The sequence below is a fragment of the Haemorhous mexicanus genome, chromosome 12 (assembly GCF_027477595.1).
Source record: "Haemorhous mexicanus isolate bHaeMex1 chromosome 12, bHaeMex1.pri, whole genome shotgun sequence".
In the NCBI taxonomy this organism is placed as follows: Eukaryota; Metazoa; Chordata; class Aves; order Passeriformes; family Fringillidae; genus Haemorhous; species Haemorhous mexicanus.
The window spans coordinates 14,784,816-14,812,106 of NC_082352.1; the positions used below are offsets into that span (position 1 = coordinate 14,784,816).

The window sequence follows — 27,291 nt, forward strand, 5'->3', positions numbered from 1 at the left end:
GGTCTCAGCATAGCAGAGTAGAGGAGCAGAATTCCCTCCCTTGATGTGCTGCTCAGGCTGCTGCAGTTGTAGCCAAAGATATGGTGGGGTTTTCTGGGCTGCCCACACACTTTGTCACGGAGTGGTGGAGTTTGGAAGGACCACAGAGTTCACCTAGGGCTGGGTCTGTAGAGGCCTGCCGGGCTGCCACCCAGATAGGGGTTCATCCAGAGGTCCAGGTGCTGGGACACCAAGGGGTTGTGTGAGAAGGTTCCAGTACTGGCTCCAGCTGCCATGCTCCCAGGCCATTTCATGGAAAGTTCCAGCTGCCACACTATCTCCCAAGGCCGCGGTGGCAAGGCTAGGGGCAGCGGGGAGGTGCCCAGGGGTGCATATAAGAGCCACCGGGTGCCGGGCAGGTCTGTCCTCACAAGTGGCAATGGCTCTGCTGTGGGTGTTGAGCTGCCTGGCTCTGGCGGGCTTTGCCCGTGCCGCCCTCCCTGAGAGTGCGTGGGGTCGTGGGGCTTGGCGGGGTGGCTTCGGGGTTCTGGCGGGCGGGAGTGGTGGGGAGGGGACACGGGGCCGGGGTGGCCGGAGCCGCCGTCCCACGGCCGCCTGTGCCCCGCAGACTGCGGCGTGCCCGCCATCACACCCGTCGTCCGTGGCTACACCCGCATTGTCAACGGGGAGGCGGCGGTGCCAGGGTCCTGGCCATGGCAGGTGTCCCTGCAGGTGAGAGCCCGAGGCGGGCCGGAGGCAGGGGTGGGCGCCGTGCGGGGGCCGGGCACGGAGCTCGCCGGCGGCGGTGCCGGGTGCTGAGGGCAGCTCTCTCCCCGGCAGCGCAACAACGGCTTCCACTTCTGCGGCGGGTCCCTGATCAGCGAGAACTGGGTGGTCACCGCTGCCCACTGCGGCGTCAGGTAGGCACCGGCACTGCTGCCGGCCGGGCCGGGGCTGGGCACGGGCACAGGGTGCCCTGGGAACCCGCTGTCCCCGTGCCGGTGTCCCGTGCTCAGTGCCCGCCTGTGCCCAGGAAAACCGACACCGTGGTGGTGGGCGCCTACGACCAGGACGCACCCGGCCCTGATCAGCAGGAACTGAAAATCGAGAAGGTACCTCCGGGGCGGGGTCTGTGTGCCTGCGGGATGCCACGGCCACCAGAGGCGGCCTGGGGGCTTATGTCGGGGTCCCCCTTGTGCTGGGGTTTGTGCTCCTGAGGAGTCCCCGGTTCCCCTTATCCGGAGGGTCAGGGTTCCCCAGGGTGTCCGTGGTGTCCCACATCCCTGCACTGCAATCCCCTGGGGTGTCCCTGCTCCCACTCATCCTTCAGGTCAGGACCCCTGGATGTCCCCATGTTCCCAGGAACTCCCAAGGGATAGGGGTTCAGGCCTCAGGGCCCATTCCATCCCGACCTGGGGACATGACCCTGCTCCCCAGCATCCCAGGGACCGGGCCCTGCAGCTCAGACACCCTGCCATCACGGGGCCCACAGGAGCAGCCCCCCAGGGTCCCCACTGGTCCCCACTGGTCCCTACCAATCCCTGTGGTGTGCCCGGCGCCCTGGCAGGGGGTGCAGGTGCTGAGAGCACTGCTGCGTGCTTCAGGTCTTCAAGAACCCCAAGTTCAACATGCTGACCATCCGTGACGACATCACCCTGATCAAACTGGCCACTCCGGCGCAGCTGTCAGATCGCGTGTCCCCCGTCTGCCTGCCCAAGGCCACCGATGAATTCCCGGGGGGAATGACCTGCGTCACCACTGGCTGGGGGCTCACTGACTCCAGCGGTAACTGCACTTTCTTGTCCCCATCCCCATTCCTGTCCCCTGCCTCATCCAAATCCCCATGCCCATCCTTGTCCGCTGACTTGCCTGTCCCCTTCCTCATCCATATGGTCAGTGCCTGTCCTCATCTGAATCATAATGTTCATGGCAACCTCCCATCCAGATCCCCATGCAAATCTGAATCTGAATCCCCATCCCAGTCCCATTCCTCATGCCATCACCAATCCCCATGCCTGTCCCCATCCCCACCATCATCACGGTCCCGCCCTCCCCGTCCCAGCTCCTTCGCCATTCCCGCTCCGCTCCCGGTGGCGGTGCCGGCGCTGACGCTCCCTTCTCCCCGCAGCCTCACACACTCCGGCCGTGCTGCAGCAGGTGGCTCTGCCCTTGCTCACCAACACCCAGTGCAAGGAGTTCTGGGGCTTCCGCATCCGCGACGTGATGGTCTGTGCCGGTGGCGACGGAGCCTCTTCCTGCATGGTAGGTGCTCCCGGCCCGCGCTGCCCGCGGCGGCCCCGGGTCCCGCCCCGGCGCTCACCCGCTGCCCCGTGCAGGGCGACTCTGGGGGCCCGCTGGTGTGCCATAAGGACGGCGCCTGGAACCTGGTGGGCATCGTCTCCTGGGGCAGCAACACCTGCAGCACAAGGACGCCCGCCGTATACGCCCGTGTCACCAAGCTTCGCGACTGGATCAACTCCATCCTGGAGGCCAACTGAGGCCCACAATAAACACTGCCACCCCCGGAGCGCACTGTGTCCTTGTCACCATGCCGGGACGCACGGGAGCGGGGCTGGGGGCAGGCGGGTGGCCGGGAGACCCCCGGCTGAGGATGGGAGCATGCGGTGGGCTGGGGGTCAGTTCTCTGGGCATGAGGACACTAGTCGAGGAGTGCTGAGTGGCATGGGGACACCTGGCTGGGAACGGGGACAGATGGACAGGGGGCATGGGGACACCTGGCTGGGAACAGGGACAGATGGGCAGTGGGACATGGTGACTCCTGTCTGGAAAGGGAGGAGCGTGGGGACACATGGTCTCCTATGGGGTCATGGACCCCTGACCAGCTGCGGGGATACTTGAGCAGGCATGGGGACACCTGTGAAGGTAGGGGCTGTGGTGATTGCAGTGAGTCATCCCAGGCAGGGGACAGCATGGAACATGAGCACAGGCAGTGGTGGGATCCAGGTCCCTCTGCCAGGGACACACTCCGTGTGGCTGGAGCCACCTTAAGGTGTCAGCATGGGGGAGGGACAGACAGGCTGCGGGGGGAGGGCAATATCCCGGTCCAGTGCAGTTCCCATGTTCCCGTTCTTGTCCCGTGTTGCAACATGGCCCTGCGGAGGGTGCTGGCGCTGGCGGCAGCCTTGGGGCGCTGCAGCTGCTGCTCCAAGGTGGGTCCGGCGCTCCAAAGGCCACTCATGTCCTGACGTGGTCACTTGGCCTCGTGCCCGCGATCAGACTCTCCCCAGGGCATCCCTGACGGGTGCTCGTTGTTCCCCCCGCAGCCCTCGCTGCCCCCTGCCTTCGTGGAGGCCCTGAAGTCCATGGTTGGGCCCCCCAATGTCTCCACGGCCCCAGCGGTGCTGGAGCAGCACGGCCACGATGAGTCCATGCACCCGTGAGTGCCCCTGGAGCTGGGAGCCCTGGGGAGGGGAAGGTGGGTCGTAGAGAAGAAAAGAGATCCGGGCAAGGCAACAGCCATTGGAAGGGGAAGGGGTCATAGGGGAGGGGCCGGGTCTGGGAATGGGAAATATTTGGGTAGACAAGGGGCCGTGTGGAAGGCAAGGGGCGTGTGACAAGTGCCAGGCTGGGCAAGGGCCATGGGGAGGGTCAAGTGGATAAGTCAGTTGGCCAGTGGTGCTGCCTGTCCCCCAGCTGTGCCCCTCCGGACGTTGTGGTGTGGCCCCAGGCGGTGGGGCAGGTGCAGGAGCTGGCAGCCCTCTGCCACCGCTACCGTGTGCCCATGGTGCCCTTTGGCACCGGTACCGGCCTGGAAGGAGGCGTCAATGCCGTGCAGGTATGGGCTGCCCCGGCACCTCTGACCCCCCAGGGGCTCTCGGTGCCTGGCCGTGCCCAGACCCCCGGGTGCCCCTGTGCCAGGGCGGTGTCTGCTTTGACCTGAGCCGCATGGATGCCATCACAGAGCTGAGCCTCGAGGACTTCTCGGTGACTGTGGAGCCAGGTGTCACCCGCAAGGCCCTCAATAAGCACCTGCGTGGCACCGGGCTCTGGTTCCCTGTCGGTACCGTGGGCATGAGGGGAGTCATGGGGCTGGGGGTGACAGCAGTGTAGGGGCTGGGGATTCCTTTAGGCCTGGACATTATGGGAATGTTGGGAGTGCTGTGGTGTCCATACATGTGCTATGCTCCCAGGGGTTCCTATATGAGTGGGAGCGGCCCCATTGCTTCTGGGGGTGCCCATAGTTTTGCTGTGGTTGAAGTTCCAGTGGTTTCCATGCGGGAGGGGACACCTTCCCCACTTGCCTCCCCTGCCCATCCCCTGCTTGCAGACCCTGGGGCGGACGCTTCTCTTTGTGGCATGGCAGCCACGGGAGCCTCGGGCACCAACGCCGTGCGCTACGGCACCATGCGCCCCAACGTGCTCAACCTGCGCGTGGTGCTGCCGGACGGGCGCTTGCTCCACACGGCCGGCCCCGGGCGCCAGCCCAGGTGGGCACTGGGAGGCTGGGGGGCTGTGCTGGGCTGGCTGTGTGCCACGTGGGTGCCCGCTCACCAGCTCTGTGCAGGAAGCGGGCAGCCGGCTACGACCTGACCTCGCTCTTCGTGGGCTCTGAGGGCACCCTGGGCTTCCTGACTCAGGCCACGCTGCGCCTGCACCCGCTGCCCGAGGCCACTGCTGTCACCATCGCCTCCTTCCCCAGCGTGGGGGCGGCCGTGGCTTGCACCGTGCAGGTGCTGCAGGCCGCCGTGCCTGTGGCTCGCATCGGTGAGTGCCCCCAGCCAGAGGTGGGGATCCAGGTGCCAGTGGTGGAGCCCAACCCTGCCTCCTCCCACCCAGAGTTCCTGGATGAGGTGATGGCAGATGCCTGCGGCCGCTTCAGTGGGATGAGGCTGCCAGTGGCTGCTACGCTCCTCCTGGAGCTGCACGGCTCCCGGCGTAGCCTGGCTGAGCAGCAGCAGCAGACGGGTATGGCTTGGAACAGGAAGGAGGAGGGGGTGACTGGGGCTGGGGGTCCTGATGGACACCCAGGGGTGAGGGATGGGTGCCCAGGGACTCTGGATCAGGGTGTTCTGAAGTGAAGCAGGGTGCTGAGGGGCCATGATGTAGCACTGGGGTGAGTGATGGATGTCCAGAACATAGGACAGTGGACCAGGCATGTCCTGGGGTGAGGGATGCGTGCCCAGGGCTGGGTGGGGACTGGAGACCTTGAGGTCATCAGGATGAGGGACAAATGACCAGAGCATAGAACTGGGGGCCTGGAGTCATGGATAGGGGATAGGAGATCGGGGGTGTCCTGAGGAGAGGCATAAGTGCCCAGGACCACGGAGAGGGGACCAGCAATGGATGCTTGGGATGGGGACTGGGAAGACACTACTGTGAGGGATGGGTGTGTGCTCTGGGGGTCTGCTGAGGGGCTCATGAACATGGGAAGGAGGGGGGACTAGGGGTGTCACAGGGTGGTGGACAGGGTCCCAGGGACAAGGGACAGAGGGACCAGGAGTATCCCAGTATGTGGGATGGGTGGCTAGGATGGGTACTGGAGGTCGTGGGTAAGGGCTGGGCACCTGGGGGATGCCATGGGTCCTGTCCCAGAGCTCCTGATCACCTTCAGAGGAGATTGTGCAACAGAACGGTGGCTCCGGCCTGGCCTGGGCGGAGGGGCAGGAGGAGCGCGAGCAGCTCTGGGCCATGCGCCACAACGCCTGGTACGCTGCCCTGGCCCTGCGGCCCGGCTGCCAGGTAGGCACAAGGGTGGGGATGATGGCAGCAGCGCCCACGGTGCTCTGAGTGCCACAGCTCTGCCCTCCCTGGCCCAGGGCTACTCCACGGACGTCTGTGTGCCCATCTCCCGCCTGCCTGATGTGGTGGTGGAGACCAAGCAGGACCTGCAGGCCTCCAGCCTCACCGGTCAGCAGGGCCACAGCCCCCTGGGACAGAGGGGATGGGGGTCACTATCCTCCACACCACAGCTCATCCACCCATGGCCTTGCAGGACCCATGGTGGGACATGTGGGTGATGGCAACTTCCACTGCATCCTCATCTTCAATTCCCAGGACCCAGAGGAGGCCCAGCGCATCCACGCCTTCACCCAGCGCCTGGGCAGGTGGGCCAGGGTGCTCTGGGGGGCCGGGGCTGGACAGACAGATGTCCCCATCCCCTGTCCTTCCTTGTCCCACAGGCGGGCACTGGCAGCAGGGGGCACCTGTACCGGGGAGCACGGCGTGGGGCTGGGCAAGCGGGCACTGCTGCAGGAGGAGCTGGGCCCGGAGGGCCTGGACACCCTGCGCTCCATCAAGGCTGCACTCGACCCCCACAACCTCATGAACCCTGGCAAGGTGCTCTGAGGGGGAGCACCAGCACTGAGCTGGCACTGGGGAGCCTCAGCCCCTGGAGTCAAGGCCAGGGTGGCCATGCTGCCCTGCAGTGCCACTGTATGTGTCCCTACAAATCACCCCATCCCCACTTCTGGGGGTCAGGGATACTCAAACCCCAAATAAACCCTTTGGACTCGCACTGTCCATGTGCTGTGAAGTTATTTAGAGGGGTAGGACCCCCCAGCCCCTTCCCAGGAGGCCCCTGTCCCAGACAGCACACACAGGGCAGGATAGGACTGTCAGGGTCCCACCTCAGCCACTTCCCCTGAGCTGCAGTGCTGCTGGTGCCAGGTGGGAGATCTCTGGCACCTGCTGAGCACTACTGTGGCTATCCCCACAAGGCAGGCACAGAAGGGGAACTGGCGTGGGTGGGGGCTCCAGCACCCCACTGGCATCAACTGCTTCACCAAGAAAGCCAGTGAAATAAAATAACAGTGAATGTTTTATTGAACATTGTTTTAATACCATATCAAAACACCTCGACTAATGAAGGAAGCTCCCCCCAAGCTCTGAACTCTTTTTTCCCCCATTTTTTTTTTAATATATAAATACAGAAAGATTTCCCGCAGGGGCACGGCCACCAGCAGGGGAGGTCTCACCAACGAAAACGCGCCCGCCGCGCCAGGAGGGGAGGGGGATGGGCGAGGGGGGTCACTGCCATGAAATGACAACATCTTGGCACCTCCAGCAAAGCCACCCCTGTGACTAGGGGTGGCTGGGAGCATCCGGGGGGCCACTGGGGCCTTCCCCATACCCTCCTCAAAAGGGTCCAACTCAAAGCCGATGGAAAAGAAAGAGGGGAGGCAGTTTTGGCAAGAGGAGCCCGGCGAGGGGGCACAGGAGGGGCGGCGGGGATGCTGCAGCTCTCCAGTCTCTGAGTGGTTATAGCTGAGTTAAAGAGTGACCAGTCTGTAAACATCACCGGGGCAGGGAAGCTCAAATTGAAGAACACGCCAGTCAACACAAAGCTTCAGTTGTGGTTTGTTGTTTGGTTTTTTTTTTGTCCTTTTTCTCTTTTTTTCTTCTTTTTTTTTTCCTTTTTTTCCTTTTTTTTTCTCATTGTAAACACTTGAAAGACGGACCCCTGCAACTCAGCAGGGGGGAGCAGTGGCCCCGCTCCCGGCGTGGGGCAGAGTCCCCATCTCAACGCTGCTGGGGCCCGGGGTGGAGATCTCCAAAAGGGAGATAGGAGAGAGGAGGAATTTCCCGTTTAGTCAGTGCAAAAAAACCGAGCAGAGCCCCCGGGCGAGTCCGGGTGGGAGGTGGGGGGGTTGCCGGTGAGAAATGCCGCGTGCTCCGTTTGGCCGGCTGTCCCCCGGCAGCTTTCCCCTTTCGGTTCGGGGACAAAAGCCAAACATCATGGCAGGGTTTCGGCCGAGGGCGTCCCCGGGGCCTCCCTGGCAGGCAGAGCTCTCCTGGTGACCAGCGGCTGAGGAGGGGAGAGCAGGTTGCTCCGCTTTTCTCACACTGTCGTCTCCTGGATGTTTCGTTTTGTTTAAGTCTTTTAAATTAAAATAAAAAAAACAAAACAAAACAAAAAGCAGAAAAACAACAGAACAAATAAAAATAATAAAATAAAATAAAAACTGCGCCGTTGTCCCAAGTGGATTCAAGTTTCTGGGTTTTATTTTTGTCTTCTCGAGGAATTTAAAGTCAGCCCAAAACTCCAGGCGGGGCAGGGGGGACGGGGAGAGGAGGTACAGCAGGTATAGCAAGGTGCCCTGCAAAGGCAGAGAGAGACCGTCCCGGGTGAGGAGCAGGAGCCCTGGCTGTCACGTCCCGCCCTATCCCACCCTGTCCTCCACTTCCAGCCCTGGATTTAAACCCAGCATGGGAATGTCCCTTCTGAGCAGCCCACCACAGGCTCACCTTAGAGAGAAGTCAGCAAGCACGCTCGGCGGGTCAATCAGAAGGATGCTCTGGGCAAGATCTGTTCACTTCAAACCATGAGTCTATACAGCTGCAAGAGGAGAGCATGTTACCACCATGCTGCTGAGCCTCAGGTGTCCCTGCCTGTCCCCTTGCCACCCGCCTGGCTGTCCCCTCATGGTACCTTTTGTGATAAATGCAGAGGCAGGGCAGCCTGGCTATCGTGTCCCCCTGCAGCAGCTCCTCCAGGCAGATCACGCACTCGCCAGCGTCCTTGGTCAGCACGTCATCTGGGAGGGGAGGACAGGGCAGCAGTGAGACAGGGACCACTAGAGCACTCCCCTCCCTGGGATGGAGTGGAGCCCAGGGTCACTGCTGTGGGGGCAGCCAGGATGGGGTGGAATGGCAACAGTGCTGGAAAACACTGGCAGGAGGCTCCTGTGGAGGCACAGGGAGGACATGGGTCTGGGGCATCTGGAATGAACACAACCCTTACCCCTGGCTTCCAAAAATCACCAACCAGTAGGGCATCACTCCCACACTAGTGGTCAGCAGAGAGGTGGGAGATGCTGGAGCTGGAGCTTGCAGCCCAGTGCTCAAGGCCAGCAAGGAGGGGAGGAAGGCAATGACTCTTTGGGGGGCAGCCCAGGAGGACATGCGCCAGCAGGGCTCCCTCTGGCACCAAGGGGAGGGGAGGGGGCCCCCTCGGGGTAGGGGCTGTGTTACAAAGGAGCCCGAAAGCAAAAGGAGCAGGCTTGAGCCATGACAGGGGAGCAGAGAGGAGCAGCACCATCCTGCCAGAGCACAGCCCTCTTGGGAAGCCCAGCCAAGCCGCCTGCCCGCAGCAAACGTCTCTTCAGCCACCCAGAGCCATCCCAGGGGGGCAGGACGCCGTGTCCCCCACACAGCCTGGCCCTTACCGTTGTAGGAGAGGCGAGGTTTGCTCAGACACATGATAAAGTGCATTTCCATCTCGTCAGAAGCCACAGATTTGGAGCAAATGGGGCACTTGAAACCTGGAAGGAGAGCACAGAGAGGAGCCCTTAGTGAGGGCAGGAGTCATCCACCCTGCATCCCAGGGAATCCCTGGGGCCATGGTGGGGCACAGCAGTGGGCAGCCCCTCACCTGCTGCCTGCATGGTGACCCTCACCCCACACAGCACCCACTGGGCACCCGCTCATCCTGTGCCGGCCACCAGCAGCCGCCAGCGTGGGGGACAGCCACCGAAGAGGGGACAGCCGACGAGCTGGTGCGCTGGCCGTCCCTGTGCCTGCCGCGCAGAGGGCACGGACAGCGTGCCAAGGCAGTGCACACGTGGCCATCAGCTGCTGCCAGGCCTTAAAGGGAGAGCAGCAGCCTGGGGCATGCAGCTCTGAGCCACTGGCAGTGCATGGGCACGTCCCTGTGCCTGGACAGTGCTGTCCCTGCTGCCAGAGCTCAGCACCACATGGCTGAGCCAGAAAAGCTGCAAGGAAGTTTTTTCCTAAAGCTGCAGCACAGGACTGGCAGATTGGAGCTTCAAACACAAATGGCTGCTTTGTCGAGCTTTTCACAGGAGTGAAGTGGGTACTCACCCCTCTGATGCCAGCCTGCCTCCCCAGAAGCAGGGGGACACTGCAGAGTGATAAAACAGCTTGACCTTGACCCTGCCTGGTGATTTGGGTTCTTGGATGAGGCTGGATAAGATGCCCAGATCTGCTCTGTGACTTTGCTTTTGGGGTGGTGCCACGGTGTCACACCAGTGTCATCACCTGCTTGAGCCACCACGAGGTGGATGCAGACCACCACAGCATCGCCCCCAACACCACTGAGTGAGGCTGCCCCAAATGCAGATTGTAAGCTTCAAACTCACAAGGAGCAGAACCCCAGGCAGCCCTGTAGGTCACCCATCTGGGACTCCCTGCCCTTCCACCGCAGCCAGCTCAAGGCCACGAGGTTTGTCACTGCCCAGCAGAGCAGCGCAGCTCGAGCTGAACACGCGCGTGCCACCACCACGGGTTTGCACCAGAATATCCAGCAATTCCCTGCCTGCAGAGAGGGAGAGGGTAATTTAAGGATCTGCCTTCTAAAAGCAGATCAGGTTTGACTGCAGTGCCGCTTATGAGCTTTCTTCATATATATGCAAAGGCTGCTCAGGAACGAAAAGAAAAAGAATGTACACAAATTATCTAAGGATGAATCAGGTTCTTGTTTGCCACCATGTGGATGTGGACAGGGCTTTTTTTTTTTTTTTTGCTTCTTGTGAGAGACAAAGTACAGGGTGGCTTTAAGGAGAGGCAGCTCAGACCTCTGCTGTGCAAACAGCCCCTGTAACTTCTCAACACTCCAGTGCTCATTAGCAGCAGTGATAAACACAGTTCACTTCCCAGGTCCTTGGATCCTGCCCCTCCAGAGTGTTGTTATTTCCCAGGAGGGTGCAGCAAGGATGAGCACTATGGATGGTATGTGAATGGCTCTAAAAGGATCTGCTAAAAGAAGGAGCCCTCAAGCCCAGCAGTCCTCCAGTGGGGTGTCCTGCTGGCCTGCAACACTGCAACCCTGGGAACAGATCCCTGTCCAGCCTGGCTGAGCCACAGAGTGTCTGCTCTGAGTCTGGCCCCAACTGCACCAAGCCCCCGGTGATAGGGCAGTGCTGCAGCCAGGGCCTTGTGGGCAGCAGCACTGATCTGCCTTCTCCTCTCCAGCCTAATTTTACTCCTGACCGATTTATACCTTGTGGCAGCCGTGCCCATTAGCTGAAGTTGCTGGCTTTTTCCTCCTCCCAAGTGTTTACCCGCCCGGTGTATTTATAGCGTGGATAGCTCAGATGGCCTCCCAGGCTGCCTGCTGCGAGACCCAACCGGCCTCCCCTTGCCAGACACCCTCGCGGTGCCCCGCTCCCCTGGCAGCCCGCCTGGCCCTGTCCCCGCCTGAACTGCTCCGCCTGGCGCGGATGGGCTGCCAGCACCACAGGCACCGGTCCCTGCCGGGGAGCTCTGGGCACTTCTTCCAGCAGCAAGTCCCTGGAACGGCCGTGAAGGGCTCCCTTTGGAAAAGGCATTTTGTCTGTAACCTCTGTGTTAGGGCATGGCATTCGTAGAGGTTCAGTACTGTTCCCTGTGCTGTGTGTGGGCAGACCTCGTTTCCTCTGGTCCCCCCCTTTTCTGTGCCAATGTGTTATTTTAAACAGCTGTCCCAGATCTGCCAAGCTCCAGCAGCACCCGAAGGGATCCTATGAGACGTGCAACCAATGTAAAAGGAAAAGGACCCAGATGAAACTGCCTGGTCTGTGGCTGCCAGGGCATGGCTGCCAGCAAAGCAGCAGGGCCAGGCAACGAGCAGGGTCCTCTGCAGGCTCCAGCAAGCGGCTGTTGCTGTTTCTCCAGGCCTATTTGCTAGCTGGGATAGCTTTAGCACAGTTAAAAATAGCTGGCATGAACACTCCTCATGCTCCTCACTGCTCCCTGGGCAGCTGGCTGGGGCACCGGGACTCCTGACACCGCCACAGCCCCGTGGCAAGGACGCGGGGACATTGGGCAGACAGAGGGGCCCAGGCTCAAGCCCCAGCATGTATGTGGCTTCCTCCAGCCAGACAGGTCTGGGGGCTGAGCCAAGTGCAGAAACACACACACACACACACTTTTCTGGCTCTGCATTTCACAAGATGGAGGGGGGAAAAAAAGGAAAGATGAATATGCAGTTCACAAATTGCCAAGTTTGAGCAGGAGCGAGGAGCTGGTGTGGAAAGGTCCCCAGGGCGGGGGGCTGCCCTGCACCCCAGCTGTCGGCACAAATACTTGACATTGCAAAAGCAACTGCTTGTGTTTCCCTTCGTGGCAGGCACAGAGCCCACCACCAGTGGGAAAGGGGAGGCAGAGGTGAACTCCCCACCCCTCCTCCTGGTGACCTTTGGGTGAAGGTGATAGGCAGAGAACCAGTGAGGCCAGGGGACAGCCAGCACCAAACGGCAGCAGGCACCAAGCCCGGTTCCTTGGAACATCCCTTCACAGTTCTGGCAGGAGCCTGTCCTGAGGATGAAAGAGCTGCTCTCCACATGGCCAGCCCCCTCCAGGCCATGGTATTTTCCACATTCCCCGAAATCCCCTTTAATTTATCCTGCCTAAGCTGCCAGCCAGAGCAACGCAGGAGATTACATTTTGACAGCTGCTCATGGAAAATTCAGCTCCCTCCCTCCTCCTCAAGCCCTTTACATCCTCCTCCCACATGCCTTGAAAAAAAAAGAGAGGAAGGGCCCAGCTATTCCTCCTTGCCTGGGCCTCCCACACCCATGGGGAGGCCCAGGGGTTGCTCCAGGGAAAGGCATGGACATTTCCCCCCTCCCAAGGCATCTGCTGCAGCTGGCGATGCTCCTGCCCACAGCACATTAAACCTGAAGCTGGCACTGTCACCTCATGCAGAAATGTGTGGGCAGGTACCAGCTCCCAACAACACTAAGTGAAGAAGAGGAGGGTGCTGCAGGAAGGGGGCTGGCCTGGAAAAGCAGGTTCAGGTTGAGACCTGGACTCTTGTACCTTGGAGGAGACTTGGAGAAAGCCAAGGGCTTTCCTGGGCTGTGAGACATAGGCTGGCAGGTGATCTAATCTCTCCAATGGCTTGGTCTAGAAACCAGGAGCAAGTGGTGCTGGTGCTCTCAGGAGGCTACTACCCTCTGAGTATTTTTAGGAAGGTTACATGGTTAATTTCAGAGAGTTGGGCACAGTAGAGCTGGGAACCTCTGAAAATCTCCACCCAGTCCTATGAATGCTGAAAAAGCCTGGTGGTTAACCCTCACAGTGCCAAAAGTACTGTCACAGAACTGCAAGGAATTTAGTGATGGTGGCAGGATTGAGACACCTTTCCAACCCATTTCTAAGTATCCCAAACAGAGCTGATTCTGGAGCAGGGAGAGGAAATTCCCATCACTTGTGTCTACGGAGCAGTACACCAGGGTCAACCACGCCATGTCCTGAGAGTAGAAGTGGTTGCTCCCTGCAGGGGAGTGAAACCATGTCCACAGGAACTGCAAGACTGTCCCAGCTCCCAGGGAAAGGCATGTGTCATGGCTACCTTCACCTGCCAAACCCTCCTCCTGCTGGCTATGCCTCCAGGCAGATTGCTTACAGGCCATGGTGCCATCAGGAGTAGCCCTGTTAGTAGGACACTGTGGCTCTGTTACTGGCAGGTGGCTGATACACGGAGAGCAGCAGCTTTTCCACTGCACGGCACCTCCAGCAGTGGGAGGAAGACACCAGTGGGGATGATGTGCCCTGAAGGCAGGAAGAAGCAGCAGCCCAGGCACAACAGCCCACACAGCATTCACCAGCTGGATCCTTGATTGCCCAGTCTCCCACTACTGCTATGGGATAAACCAGGAGCCCTGTGAATGGGAGCAGCAACGCAAACTCCCCAAAATGTGCCTGACCCAGGAGGGATCCCTCCTCTGGTGCCCAGCCACCACACAGGACACCTGGAGAACCAGGAAGCTTGGGTAAGCTCCAGTCTGCCTGATGACCATGGAAGATTTGGAAACTTCAGCTGCACAGCCCATCTCCATGTCTCTAGAGAGCATCCTGGGCTCTCAGCCAAGGGAGCTGGCTTATACCAGGTGAGGATGCATCCAAACACGAGATAAAACTAGAGAATATTTGGTCCAAGCATGTAGTCCTGGTGCCTCCTCCTTGCTGAGTAAACCATGAGCATCCCACCTTCCACCATGCCTTTCCTAACACTGCCAGCTGAACCAGCACCATGTGGAAGCTGGCATACATGGATCATCTTGGAAAACCCTAGGCTAATGATTAAAGAGGAGGGAAAGACTGAAGGACCAGTTGGTCAGTCTGAAGCATGTGGGGTTGGGTGAGCCAAAGGGATTCCAAGTCCTCCCCTTCCCTTACCCCTCGAGGGCTCCAGCACAGCCCCAGGAGGGAAGAAGGGATCAGGGAGAAGTTATCCTCTGTGCCAGCCAAGTGAAGGAAACCTGAAGAGCCAAGATATTCAGACCCAACATCTCCCAGAAAATAAATTCCCTGTGGGTTTAAAGCAGACTCCTTTTTTTAAAGTGACAGTCACAGAGCAGCACATTGGAGATGGCACATGGATGCACAGAGCACCTCTCCAGCACTGGGGCACAGCAGGGACCAGGCAGCTGAGGACTCCATGAGTGTCCCCTCACGAGAGGAAGCCCAGCATGGAAGTGATGCTCTACCAGCCTCAGCCATGCAGTCGGGTGATGCTGCAGGAGGCTGCATCAAGTGCCTGCAGGCCAGGGCACCTCGCAGAACCAGGCCAGGATCCACCTCCCCCTGCAGAAGGAAATGGCATCAGCTGCATGGGCAGAGGCAGGAGCCAAGGTCCAAGGCAGCCCTGCTGCCCCAGCAGGACTCAAGGCACTGGGTGAATTCCACCACGGGCTATTGTGCAGCACAAGGGCTGACACGAGCAGGGACACGTAGGCAGGAAGGAGTAAAGCACTTAAGCTGCCTCATTTGCCAGCTTTGAAAAGGGAGCGTCCTTCCTCCTCATTCAAGGCTGCAGAGAGGCTGGAGAGCATAAAGTATGGGTCCAGGGTGGAAATAAGATATCACACCTTTCTGGGGGTGGAAGGGAGGCAGGGCTGGGGGATGCCAGTGAACCAGTGCCAGATGATCAGCCAAGCAGGGGATGTGGCTTGGAAAGAAACTCAACCATTTGACATATCTCTGGATGGCAGTGCTTGGAAAGAAACTCAACCATTTCTGCTGCCTTGGCAGAGGGATGGTCTTGCTCCATATCCCCATCCCACCATTTCCTTGCTGATTGAGTCAGTTCAGCTTGCTGAGAAGGAAGAAAAGAAATGTTTATAATATAAAAGCAGCACCCCAAAAAGAAGCTACCTCTGTGCAAGGCCAGGTTTTCCAAGGTCTAAGAAAAGCTGTCCCTGGTGTGCAGTAGCTCCTGGCAAAGGCCACACGTGGCAGCTGTCGGCTGTCAGGTCAGCTACACACCTGCCAAGGGTGGCAGGGATGTGCCATGGAACACAAAGCTGGCCAAGGGCAGCACAATCCTAATGCTCAAGGCATTGTGTTTTGGAGACATCTCTGTCCACTCCCACCTGACTAAAGCCACAAAGAAGAGATGTATCAGCAAGGACAAGGCATTAGTGCTTCAGGTGGGATATAGGGAACCCGCTGGGGTCAGAGAGATGCAGGACACAGAGCAGAGGGGCTGGGTGACACCACATCACAGAAGCCCAGTGCTAGCTTGCTGCAAGCCAGGAGGCAGAGGTATTTTTTTTTAGCCAGTTGGGTTCTTATGGAGGTGGTGGGGGAGGATGGGAAGAAGGAGAACAGATTGCAATTCTGGGGCTGAGGAAAGCTGGAGAGTTGGAAAGGAACAGAAGACATGGGAGAGGGAACCCCACAGGAACATTTGCTCCAGAGCACCCAAAGCTATTGATTCTCAGCAGATGGACACAACAAAGCCTTACAAAACACCTCCAGCACAGCCCTCAGACACTGAGAAGCTGGGGGGCAAAGAGACCTGTTTATATGGTCACAGGATGTCCAGATACCAAGTACCCTCCTTGCCTCACAATGTTTGAGTATTGACCCTTTCATGGTTGCAATTGCAATTTTTGAACAGAAGTACCTATGCTAAAGACAGAGATCATCTCCCTCATATAGCTCAGGCTATACTGCAGGATCAGTTCCTCCAGATCTGGATGAAAAAGGCAACTTCTCAGGGTCACCCTGTCTTCTGGCAAGTCCTAGTTTACTGCAGAAACACTCCCCCAGCTGCTGGGAACAGGTTTCATAAGTATGTGTAGCCCAAAGCTAATTTTAGCATCCAAGAGAAGAGCAAAGTTAAGCAGAGGGGTCCTGGGTGATAGCCCAGTGAAGGCATTAACGCCTCCAACTCCTGTCGGGCTGCAGGGCTCAGATTTACCAAGTTACAACCTATCCAGGGTTCCTGCTAGTCACAAAACAGGTCTGGGGCTATGTCACAGCTCAGGAGAACTGCAGGGATGCTCTGGTGTTGCCTCCACGCCTCTCAAGGGATGTTCAGGTGCTCAAATTCATTGCCCAGAGCGGACAACGATCCTGCAGGCACACCTGGGAATTTCCAAAGGGTTTGCCTGAAAGCCTGATTTTTTCCTCCCACGTATTTCTCATAGGAAGGAGGAGGCCCAGCCAAAGCCCTGCTGTGGGCAGCAATCATTTGCAAGATGCACAGAGCCAGCAGGGTGACGAGGGGGTCCCAGGTGCTGAAATGAAGGAGCACTCTGGCAGCTCACTGGGATGCAGCGATTTGGAAATCAGAGCAGGAAGGGACAGAATTTGGCACTTTGGCTTGGCAAGGACTGGGAGGGAGCAGCGAGGCAATGTCACGTGGGGACTGGTGGGGTGAGTCATTTCTGACTAAGACATCCGTTGGGGAGGCACCCACGGAGTCCCCACTGCCAGGCTCCAGCACTGAAGAGCTGCCAGAGGAATTCCCACTTTTGGAAAGGTTGAAACACCAAAGCCTGACCTGAGCCACTCCCAAACCCAGCTGGATCTGACTCCATGGGGTGACTTGCTTCCTGACGCCTGGGTTTTTCCAAAGCAGAAAACTTGTGCTTTGATGTTGCTGAGCCTTCATCATGCCTCATCTTCAGATGATCTCTGGAGAGGATGATGGGACACTCCAGAGGCACATGACGACATGCCCTGACTTTGTGATGCTGGGAGTATGGCCAAGCACTGATGGCACCCACACACCCCTTCCTGCCAGGGAGTGATCCCAAACAGCTCCTGGGACACCTCCTCCCCAGGCATCCCACAGCAGCACTGCATAAAGAGCACAGTGGAGGGGGTCTTTGTGCCTGGGCCATGGTGGCAGGATCACTGAGGCAACTGTTTTTCATCAGTGCAACATCCCCAACCCATGGGATGTGTGGAAAGGATGACACGTTGCTTTTTGGGGTAGAGAAAGGGCAATTTTTATGTAGTGGGCTGCAAACAGAGCATAAAAGGCACACAGAGCTGCACCCACCCCCAAGCAGTGCATGGCTAGGGAACACTCACGGCCCATTCACAGCGGTTATTTCTGCAGAAAGACAAAAAGATTGAAATTTTTCCACCACTGGGAAAAAAAAAGTCTTAGTGAAGAGCATGCTGCAGAGCAAGTCCTGACCTCACCTGCCCCTCACGTGGTAGGAAGGGCTGCAAAGCACAGAGCATCTCCCTGCTCCCAGGAGAGACTGTGATTGCTGAGGGGTACCCAGTGAATGCCCCAGCCTAGCAGGACAGCGGGAAGGAGAGAAAGCAGGTGCATGGCTAGGGGTGATCACCCTTCTCTGTTGTACTTGGTGCAGAAGGGGAGGGATTCTCCATAGCACCAAGTTGCCCAGACAGGCAGCATGATCACTCCTTTGACAGCCAAAGGCCAGGGACTGGGGAGGAAGATCTATGTTGAGGATGGGGATACACCACTCCAGAGCTTCCCAGCTGCCTTTGCAGCATGGAGGCGGCTGGCAGACAGAGCCAGCTCTCTGCAGCCCTCCAAACACAAAGCACAGCATCTCAGAGGAATGAGCCCCTCAGAGAGTGGCAGGGTCTGCCCACGCTGGATCCTGCTAGAGGAGGCAGGAGGGGCTACACTGTGTCACAGGCAGGAACAACCCCGCCCAGGTGCTCCACCTTTTCTGTCCTTTTCCTTCAATATGTGCCAACCTCCAACAAGAAAAGGGCTCCTTCTGAGGAAGGAGATGGTGGGGCTGCAGCTAACAAAAATCCCAGCTGTGGGATTTCAAGTTCTCTCTTCCCCATCACAAAAGGCACCACCCAGAGGAGCAAAGTGTAACCCCACTTCCCAAGCTGGGCAGGGTCTTGTGAAGCAGAATCTTCCTGTGAAACATTCATGCAGGACTAGGTGCAGGGTGCCACCTGTTTTGTACCTGTCTACAGGGAGCAAAAAGAAATCAAAGGCATCTAAAAACCTCCTCAGAAGGGTTAGATCCAGGCAAATAGCAGACTTCAAGGCCTGTGAAATCCGGCACAATAAATAAGCAAATGGACATTAGTTTCAAAGCACTAAGATCTGACTGTGGATGAGCTGAAATGCCAAGGCAGCCAAGGCAGGGTGCTCAGCCTCAGCCCATCCTGCTCAGTACCAGCTTACCAGAGGTTTGGCTCCAAAACTGATCTCAGCCCAGACTGACTTGACCTCCCTGCAGACAATAAGTTAGGCCATCTGCCTAGAGCCAACCTAACCTCCTTTTCCCTGGCTACAGATGTCCATGCCTTGGATGCATGGATTGAAAGGTGGATCTAATTCCCCTGCAGCGCTTCTGATGAAGTGCAGCTCCATCACCTTGTAGGAAGAGCTCCCAAATGAATTACTGCAATTACCCCAGCTGCAGGAGAAACTGCAGGTTTTCCCCTCACTGGTGACAAAGGCTTCTCCAAAAAACAATCCCCCAAACGCCCACCACCCCAAGCTGTAATGCAACCACCCAGGATGTGAAGAGCAGAGGCCGTGGCACCACTCTCAAATCACTGAGCTGTGATAAGAGAAACTCAGAGCCATGATGAAAGCCAGGGGTAGAAGGAAGAGACCTGTCTTTCGAGGCAGCAACAGGCAAAGAGACACAGAGGACATGGAAATGCCAGCGGCCTCATCCTGGAAGGAAATAAAATGCTGGGCAGGGACATGGGACAGGGTCAGCATCACTGAATTCTCCTGCCTGACTTCTGCTTTCCCCCTCTTGTGTTGCAGGCAGCTGGCCTCTAAAAATACCCACTGTTGTCACGCTGTCCTGCCTGCTTGGGCCAGGAAACTGTTCTGAGCAGCTTTCAGTTCCATTCTTCATCTGCACTGCTGTGCTTCCCTCACCAGGATCTATCCCAGCCCCTCTTCTGTGCCTGGCAGGTGACAGTCTCTCTGGATCTATGGCCATAACTTGACATAAACTCAATTAACCAAGGGTGCTAACTGGGAATATACAATGCTGAGAAATTTCTGCTAGGGTAGCTAAAACTAGCAAAAAGGTAAATATTTCTACAGCATCTCTCTGCCTCTCTACAAAGTGCCACAAGACCATTCCAAGGAAGATCACAGTCTAATTTCATACCACTGGGAACCCCACAGCTACATGAGTGTGCATGAGCACAGGGAGTCACAAATTTCCCATGACACCAGCAGGGCCAACCTGGTGCTGATGCTGGCCAGCTCTGGTCTACAGGGAAGGAGGGGAGAGAAGGGTCAGCTTCACCCCAGAGGTGCAGCACAGCCTCTCCAATGGTGAGATACCATCCCCACTGGCAAAACACAGCCTGGATGGAACACCCCCAGCTCCCCACAGACCCAGCGCTGGGTCTGAGTGATGCATCTGCTTGGGTTCAGCTGGTGGCACATGGCACAAACCCTGCAGTGTGGAGGCACAGGGACCAAAGCAGGGAGCACCAATGTATCAAGCCCCCTGCCAGCAGGACAGAAATCAGCCATGAAGATCTGCCTGCTGCTTCTCTGGCCCTTCCTTCCGCCTTCCACAAATCCCAGATTCTATGGACCTGCAGTGGGCTGGAAAGTTAAACCATGACAAGAGAGAAGCAGACCCTGTCCCCCACCACAGGTACTCCTCTCCCCTGTCTGCAGCCCAGCAGGGCAGGAAACCTGCCAGAAGCTGGGCTCTGCCCACGGGAAACGCTGTGCAGCAGCACGAGAAGAGGCCCCAGGCAGCAGAGCTTCCTGAAGCTGCACCTCCAGCAGCCTCCCATCAAAAAGCACTAAGCAAAAGCATTCAGCCACACAGCACCTGCAAGGGACAGCAGGAGCACCCCTGGGGGGTACTCAAGCCTCCAGTGGGTTCACCCACATTTGAAACCTGCCTGGTAGAACTGGTGCAGGGAAGACATTTAAGGCCCAGCTTTAACTAGTCTTGCTCTATCTGAAATTAAAAAATTGGTGTCCCTACAGGGGGAGGCTTGTTGTACCCTGATGTACAGCCCGGCCAAAGCAGGTGGGCAAAGTGCTCTGCATCAGGGCCTGCTGCTTTACAGCATCACTTGGCTGCTCATGCGCATCATTCCCAAGCCCTTGTGATTTCAGTTTTCAAGGGAACCAGGAGAAAGCCAGGTCACATTTACTCAAAACCAAGTACTCAGCACATCTGGGGTTTTGGTGTACCAGCAGCAGATGCCACAAAATACACCTCGTGGTTGCCCACCATCTGCTTGGGGCACCACAAGACTGGTCCCTGCAAAGGGAATTTATCTGAAGAGCCCTTTGCTGCTTGTCTGATCTGTCACATGAGATAGTACATCGGAGGGGGGAAAAAAAAGCTTTTTTTTCCTCCTCCTCCAAAGTGGGCTTTTCTCCCTCCCTGCACTTCTCTTGAAAATAATTTTCAGCATTTTCCCATGACTCTGCGCGGCTGCCTTGGCCAGGTGCCAGCCTGATACTGCTCCTCCACCAAAGATATCTGTATCTGATTGATCCTCCGGCCAGTGAACGAGAGGGAGAGGAGAGAGAAGCCTTAATAGCACATTAATAAATAAGAGAAGCCTTTACGGTTATTCCAGTCACCGGAACAAACATCTCAGCAAACAAACCAGCATGGGATAAACTTACGTCACAGGCTGGGAAGACAATCCTGGCTGGGAAGTGGGTCAGCCCAGGAGCACGAGAGCATCATCCTCAGCATCTCTAGAAGATACATGTGTGGAAGAGGGAGAGGGCACCCAGCTACCCTATGCTGATTTATGCACAGGTTTATAGAGCAGAGATCCCAGTTAATGTGCACAGGAGGTAGTGCCTCGTTCCTGAGGGAAGCAGCTGGGATTTCAGAGGGCACTGGGGAGGCAAGGCAGTGCAGAGACAGCCTGCACTCGCTCTCGCTGCGGAGCCTGAAGATAACTGCCGCCACCGCCGGCTTCGCACGCACAACGCCAACGTTGACGCGCTTCAACTTCATCTCCAGCTCGAGTGTGCATTAAAGCTCCCTCTGAGTCTCCCATCTTCAGGTGTTCAGCACTTTGCTCTTCCGAGGTAGCCTCTGCCTCTTGCCCCCATCCCAGGTGGACGGTGCCCAGCTGGCTCAGAGAAGGCAAAAGCACAAAAGCATCCTCTCCAGACCTGGAGAGCCCAACAGCTGAACATCACCAGTGTGGGGAGTCATCAGGACTGTTTCCGCACCCACTTCCCAAATGATCCACAGGTCTGGCACTGATGCAGGTGCTTGACCCAGCTGTCAGACAGTAACCAGCACCAAACCCACAAAAAGATGGTTTGAGGACAGTCAACTTTGGAAATTTCCACTAGCAAAAATAGATTCAGAATGGCAAGTTCGTGCAGACCTTGGGGTGCCCTTCCCCTAGCCTAGCTCCTGGAAACAGGGAGGGAAGCACATATGATGTCTGCATGTTGAAACATCGATTCACTTGGAAAGGAACACAAGGATCATCAAGTCCAGCTCCTGGCCCTGAACAGGACAACCCCAAGAATCCCACCATCTGCCTGAGAGCCTTGTCCAAATACTTTCTGAACTCTGTCAGATTTGGCACTGTGATCACTTCCCTGGGGAGCCTTCCAGTGCCCAACCACACTTGGGGGAAAAAGCTTTTCCTAACATCCTGTGTAAACCTCCCTTAGCACAGCTCCATGATGTTCCCTTGGATCCTGCCAGTGGTCATAGAGAGCAGAGATCAGTGCTGACCCTCCAGTGTCCCTCCTGTGGAAGTTGCAGCCTACAATGAGCTTTGCCCTCAGTCTCTTCTCCAGACAGAACGAGCCAGGTGACCTCAGCTGCTCCTCATATAGCTTCCCCTCTAGACCCTTCAAGTTCCATCTCTGGATGCCCTCTCATAGCTTTATATCCTTATTGTATTGTGGTACCTAAATCTGCACACCAGACTTGAGATGAGGCCACAGCACTGCAGAGCAGGAAGATCACCTCCCTTGGCCAGCTGGCAGTGCTGTGCCTGATACACCATAGGACACGGTGGGCCCATTTTAGTTGCCAGAACACACTGGTGACAAGTTGGTGGCAGGACAGGGCTGAGAGCAGCTGACCAGCAAGCTAAAATTCAGCCTTCCCATTCTGGTGTAGAGACTTCAATTGCAGGACTATCTGAAGAGCAAGGATTGCCAGGCACCAGCGAGAAAAGGCTCAGGACTCAAAGCCGTGGGAGCACAGCAAGGGTTCACCACAGACAGGCCTCTTCCCAGCTTGCAGAGGCTGGGGCTGCCCAACACAGGAGCGCACACACACCTCCAGATCACCCTCCAACAAACAACTGCTATTTCCCACCTCATTATTCTGGAGCCAGATTGAAGAGCACTTCCAGCCTTTTTTGCTCTCAAACTGTGCCTGGAGAAGGACTCAGCCCAGAACCCTGGCTGCCCTCTCTGCACTAAAATCTCTCCCATCTTCCTCAGGCTGGGCCCTCCAGCTCCAAGGAAAGTGCTGCTGAGAACACAGCAGCTCATTTGGCAAAGAAAGCCTCCTGATACTGGTGCTACCAACATCCAGGACAAACAGCTTGCTTTGTCAGTGCACAGAAAGCCTGTGACATTCCTGGTGGTACTGCACAGAAGGGTAAGCTAGGCGTTTCCTTGGGCTAGCCAGCAGACAAGGAGATATGGATTTATTAGAGCTTCAAACACTCAAGGGCTTTGGGTGATGAGTGGGATTTCCAGATAAACTTTAAGCTACTTACAGCCTCTGCAAACTCCCTTAGATCCTCTGATGAATAACATGAGAGACACTGAGAGAACCATACAAAGCTGGAGACATGCAGCACTAAACCACACATCTCCCTTTTCTCCCTTCTTCTCACTATCTTTGGCTTTACTGAGAACTCCTGAATAGTCACAAACCTACAGAGGCAGGGTCAAGTGCTACAGGCAAATTCCAAAGTTGTGCAAGATGTGTCTTTTCCACTCATAGAGGTCAAGAAGTAGATCTCAGAAACCTTAGGCAGACAGGGAAATCCCAGAGCAGTTTCAGGTGGTGCTAGAACAGTTACAATGCTTGTGAGTATGGCAGGCACGCCTTGGGAAAATCCCCATCAGGAAACAGGACTCACCCACAGAGGTGCTGTCCCCTCAAAGGAAGGGACAAGCTCCACCATAAATGTCAGAGCTCCTTGCCCACCCCATTTGGAAGATATATGTAGGCCTCACTGTTCACAAGAGCAGCAGCTCTCCTGCCCTTGTCCTGGGACGGGCTAGAGGCCATCAGCATCTAACTGCTTCTCCCACTGAGGCATCCCAGCAGGCATAGTAGAGCCCAGAGGGATTCAGCAGTGGGCTCTTCTCACTGACCAGCCCCATGCACAGCACCTTACAGTGATGCTGCAGCATTCACTGGCTTTGGGGACCACTTTGCAACCTCCCTCTGTACAATCCTCAGCACAATCTTCCTCTCTTCCTCCCCAGGCACACCTAGCTCTTCTGCAGGCCTTCAGCTGCAGAGAGAAGAAGGAGTGACACCAGCCAGGGGAGAGAGCTCAGCTTTTCCCAGCTCACTCCTCAGGGTCCCTGCTGAGGGGCCTGATGAGCCATAAAGCAGCTGAAGAGGCACAGAAACTCTGCATGGCAGACATAGGAAGCAGCGAGGCGCCAAGACTATCTGTGTGCTCCTGTTATCACAGGCACCCTGCTGCAACAACAGCACCTTATCACTGCCCTCAAGTCAGAGCTCCTCACTGTCCCACTGAGGAGCCCACAGAGCTCAGGTCGCACTTTGAGCTCCCAGCACATCCCCCAAACCTAAGTGCTCCCCGAAAAATGTGAATGCAACCCACACGCAGAGAATGGCCCCATCCAGGTCTCCAGAAAGGGGCAAGGCAGGGCAAGAATCCAGTCTCCAGCCCTGTTATCCACAGGGTTTGGGGGGCTCCTCTCCTCAGTAGTACAACAGCTCAGGCAGATCCCAGAGATCCCATGCCTCATGCTGAGTGGGTTTGATACGTCGGCGGGTCCCCTCATCCCCACCCTCGAGTCATCCTTCAAAGGGAGCAGGGACAGTCACGCGCAGCAATGTCAAAGCTCCTCTCCATTTACCAGAGCACTGCTGCTTCAGCACTTTCCAGTGGCTAATGGAGTGGCTCAGCAACACGAGAGGAGCAGGTCGATGGGGAGGCAGGGGGGAAGACGCAAGTAGCTCCTGACTGCCCTGCTGGAGGTTAACCAGCTGCAATGGGAGATTAACAGGAATTTCAGCAATCTTGCGGTGGCTTACTTCCCCCGTTCCCTGCAGTCTCCAAATCCTTCATTAACTTCTTACACTAAGAGAAGAAGAGTGCAAAAGTTAAATGAGCTCTGACAAGTTTTCAAAAGGGTTTTTAAGCATCCTCCACTCCTTTTGCTATTAATTAGCAAGGAAGAACCACCACCGGGAGAGGCTTCGGTACAGACTGAACAGCTCTCGCTGCTGCCCGCGCACGCTTCAGCTCAGCTCAAATGCTCTCAGAGGGCCCCAAAAGAGGCACCAGAGAAACCCAGTTCTTGCAGCACTTCCCACAGCTCATGCTGCAATCTTTCAAGGGCACTGTGTTTAACTTCGCAGCACTGCACTAACTCACTCCAGTGGCTGAAAAACAGCTTACTCCATTTTGCAGCTGGTTTATTTTTCTGAACAGGTTTTTGCCTCAGCATTGCAGTTTAAAATGTAACTGATACTCTCTGACCAACCACTGTGAGCTGCAGGGTGTTTCTGTAATGAGACCCTCCTCACTCCAGCACCAGGCACAGCAGAAGCCCCCCTGGCCCTCATTCCCACAAAGGCTTGTGGAATATCTGGAAGGATGCTGCTGTGCCTTCTTCTCTCTCTACATTTAGAAACCAGAGCAGCAGCACAGTCTGTGCAAGGTCATGGAGCACGAAAGTTTGCAGGAGCACTTGGTCTCTAGTTTGGTGCCACATGCCAGCCCTCTCCATCGGTCAGGGAGCATGGCAAGCACCTGGCTTTTCCAGATCAACAGGAATCAGACCTGGGGATGCAATGCAAGACACACAGCTTCCATCTAACAGAGAAGAGCAGTCCCTGGAGACTGGGCAAAGGGAAAAAAAACCCCAAGATTTTTTTTTGCCCAAGAAGTAGGAAAATGGGCCCCACGAGACTCTTCTTGCACTTTGTTCTTATCCACTGCTTCAGTATCAGGCCTTCCTGAAAATGAGGCATTGTCCCAAGGCATATTATGAAATTCCCAGACCACGTCACACAAGGAGAACACAGGATTTACGAGGGGGACGGGTGGGAGAGAAATCCCAGACTATTCCAGGAAATACAAGGAGACATCCCTGAAATGACTTCCCCTCCAGCCAGGAGGGGAAGGGAGGACCTCCCACCTCGCTCCCTGTACCCAGCCAAAACTAGGTCAGTGACACAGCCCTGCTTGCAGGGAGAGCTCCTCTCCAGACACCAGGACACATGGAAGAGTCCAGCCAGGAGGGTGAAGAGGGTAACCTTGCCCCTTCCCATAGCCTGACACGTTTCCTGTAAGAGAGCCCAGCTGGCTCCCCAGCCCTGTCAAAGAGGTAGGCAGTTCCTCCTCTGCTTCCTCCTAAACACCACAACCCTGCCAGCTGGCTTGAAGGAGAAAACCCACTTTGGCTTTTCCCTGGCCCTTTATCAGACAAAACCAAGGAAAAAAAAATAAAATAAAAGATCCCCACACCTTGCTTTCAAAGGCATTTTCTGCTTCTTTCCCAGTTTTTAAGGCTAGGAACTGCTACACCTGACTGGCAGCCCTCACACACCTTCAGAAGAGACACAAAGTGCCCAGCCTGGTTGCAAAACCCAAGGTCTTGAGCTACAGCACCCTCAAGACCACTATCCTCCAGGTCAAGGGGGGGATGAGGTGGGGGTGTCACATCCAGCACTTCATATCCTAGAGCCAAAACACCTCCCTTCTAGAAAGCCTCCTCCCTTCACAACCCCTTCCTCCCTTGACCTTGACACAGATGCCAGCTCCAGCATGCATCCACCGGTCTGTGCAGGGGAGGGGATGGGGATGAGGGTCCAAGAGGGGGTCAGCTCCCCCTTCCCGGCTGAACCGCGCCCACTGCCGCCCCCGAGCACCCACGGAGGGAGGGAAAGCCGAGGGAAGGCTTCGGGGAGCCGGCACTCACCGCTGTGCGAGCTGAACCACCGCGGTGCGATGTGAAGGGGCAGCGCGTCGGCCAGCGAGGCCCTGGCGCCCAGGTACAGCATCCCGTCTCTATGGTGACCGCCTCCCGTCTCCTGGAAACCGTTGCCATGGGCGTACGTGGAGTCGGAGCCCGGACCGCCGCCGCCGCCGCCCGGGGCCCGCTCGGCCTCCCCCGCCGCTCGTGCCGCCGCCGCGTACAGCCCGAAGGGGACGGCGCCGGCCGCCGCCGGGTCCATGCCCATCCCGGCCACCGAGCTGACGGAGCGGCTGCGCAGCCCCATCGCGCCGCCGCCGCCGCCCGCCCGGTAATGGCCGAAGGGGGGCGGCCCCCCCCCCTCCTCCCGGCGGCGGCACGGCGCTGTCATCCGTCGACACCCCCGGGAAGGGGCCCCGCGAACGGGTCGCCGTGCTCTGCTTGCCCCCCATGTGGGCACCGCCGGGCCGGAGGGAGCCGAGCGACAGCCCCCCGCGGGGAACGGGGCCGCGCCGCCCCCGCTGGGAGGCGAGAGGGGGCGGAAGGAAGCGGGGGGGCGCGGGGAGCTACGGGCGAAAACCCATCCCCGCCCCAGGCATCCTCCCCCCGCCGGGCCCGCAGGGGCGAGGGCGCCCCGAGTCCGCCGCCGCCACCGCCGTCACCCCCGGCGGAGGCCGCCGAGGGCTCCGGGGCCGCGGAGCGGGGAGGGAGCGGCGGGGGAGGGGGGGGGTGGACGCCGGCAGGGTCGCTCCGCCCGCCTCGCTGGTGCCCGGGGCGCGGCCGGGAGCCGGGCGCGGATCAGCTGCGGCCCATGGGCGGCGGGGGCGGTGGGGGCGGCGCGCCCCGCTCCGCTGCGCTGCGCCGGGCACGGCCTCGCTGCGGCCGCCGCCTGGTGCTGGGCGCCGCGCCGGAGACAATAGCGGCCGGTAGCACGCATGCTCCCGCCCCCGGCCCCCCCGGCCCGCCGCCCTTAACCCCTGCACCGCCGCCGCCCGGCGCTGCGTTCGCCGCCGCCGCGGGACGCGGAGCCGCCACCG

At 57.7% G+C, this 27,291-nt stretch overlaps 3 protein-coding genes across 4 annotated transcripts; 2 read left to right on the forward strand and 1 right to left on the reverse strand.

The window, feature by feature from the left end:
- The first annotated feature begins 374 nt into the window (after window positions 1-374).
- LOC132332685 (chymotrypsinogen 2-like) lies at window positions 375-2,506 on the forward strand. 2 transcript variants are annotated; one of them, XM_059857203.1, is made up of 7 exons: window positions 375-485; window positions 608-711; window positions 820-899; window positions 1,013-1,091; window positions 1,584-1,764; window positions 2,108-2,241; window positions 2,316-2,506. In XM_059857203.1, exons 1-7 carry the CDS (start codon window positions 419-421, stop codon window positions 2,475-2,477), a joined length of 807 nt encoding a protein of 268 aa, XP_059713186.1. In that variant the 5' UTR covers window positions 375-418; the 3' UTR covers window positions 2,478-2,506. The 2 variants fall into 2 exon arrangements, with proteins under 2 accessions (XP_059713186.1, XP_059713185.1); XM_059857202.1 differs by having other exon boundaries at window positions 404-512.
- A 338-nt stretch (window positions 2,507-2,844) lies between these two features.
- LOC132332684 (probable D-lactate dehydrogenase, mitochondrial) lies at window positions 2,845-6,454 on the forward strand. Its single transcript, XM_059857201.1, is given in 12 exon segments — window positions 2,845-3,081; window positions 3,084-3,149; window positions 3,264-3,376; window positions 3,634-3,775; window positions 3,859-4,000; window positions 4,268-4,427; window positions 4,505-4,704; window positions 4,777-4,905; window positions 5,552-5,679; window positions 5,757-5,847; window positions 5,933-6,044; window positions 6,120-6,454. Coding segments are annotated over 12 exon segments (1,533 nt in total). The 5' UTR covers window positions 2,845-2,997; the 3' UTR covers window positions 6,286-6,454.
- Window positions 6,455-7,919: 1,465 nt separating this feature from the next.
- ZNRF1 (zinc and ring finger 1) lies at window positions 7,920-26,962 on the reverse strand. Its single transcript, XM_059857205.1, is given in 6 exon segments — window positions 7,920-8,036; window positions 8,185-8,275; window positions 8,369-8,474; window positions 9,105-9,200; window positions 26,261-26,603; window positions 26,605-26,962. Coding segments are annotated over 5 exon segments (705 nt in total). The 5' UTR covers window positions 26,707-26,962; the 3' UTR covers window positions 7,920-8,036; window positions 8,185-8,217.
- Window positions 26,963-27,291: the final 329 nt, after the last annotated feature.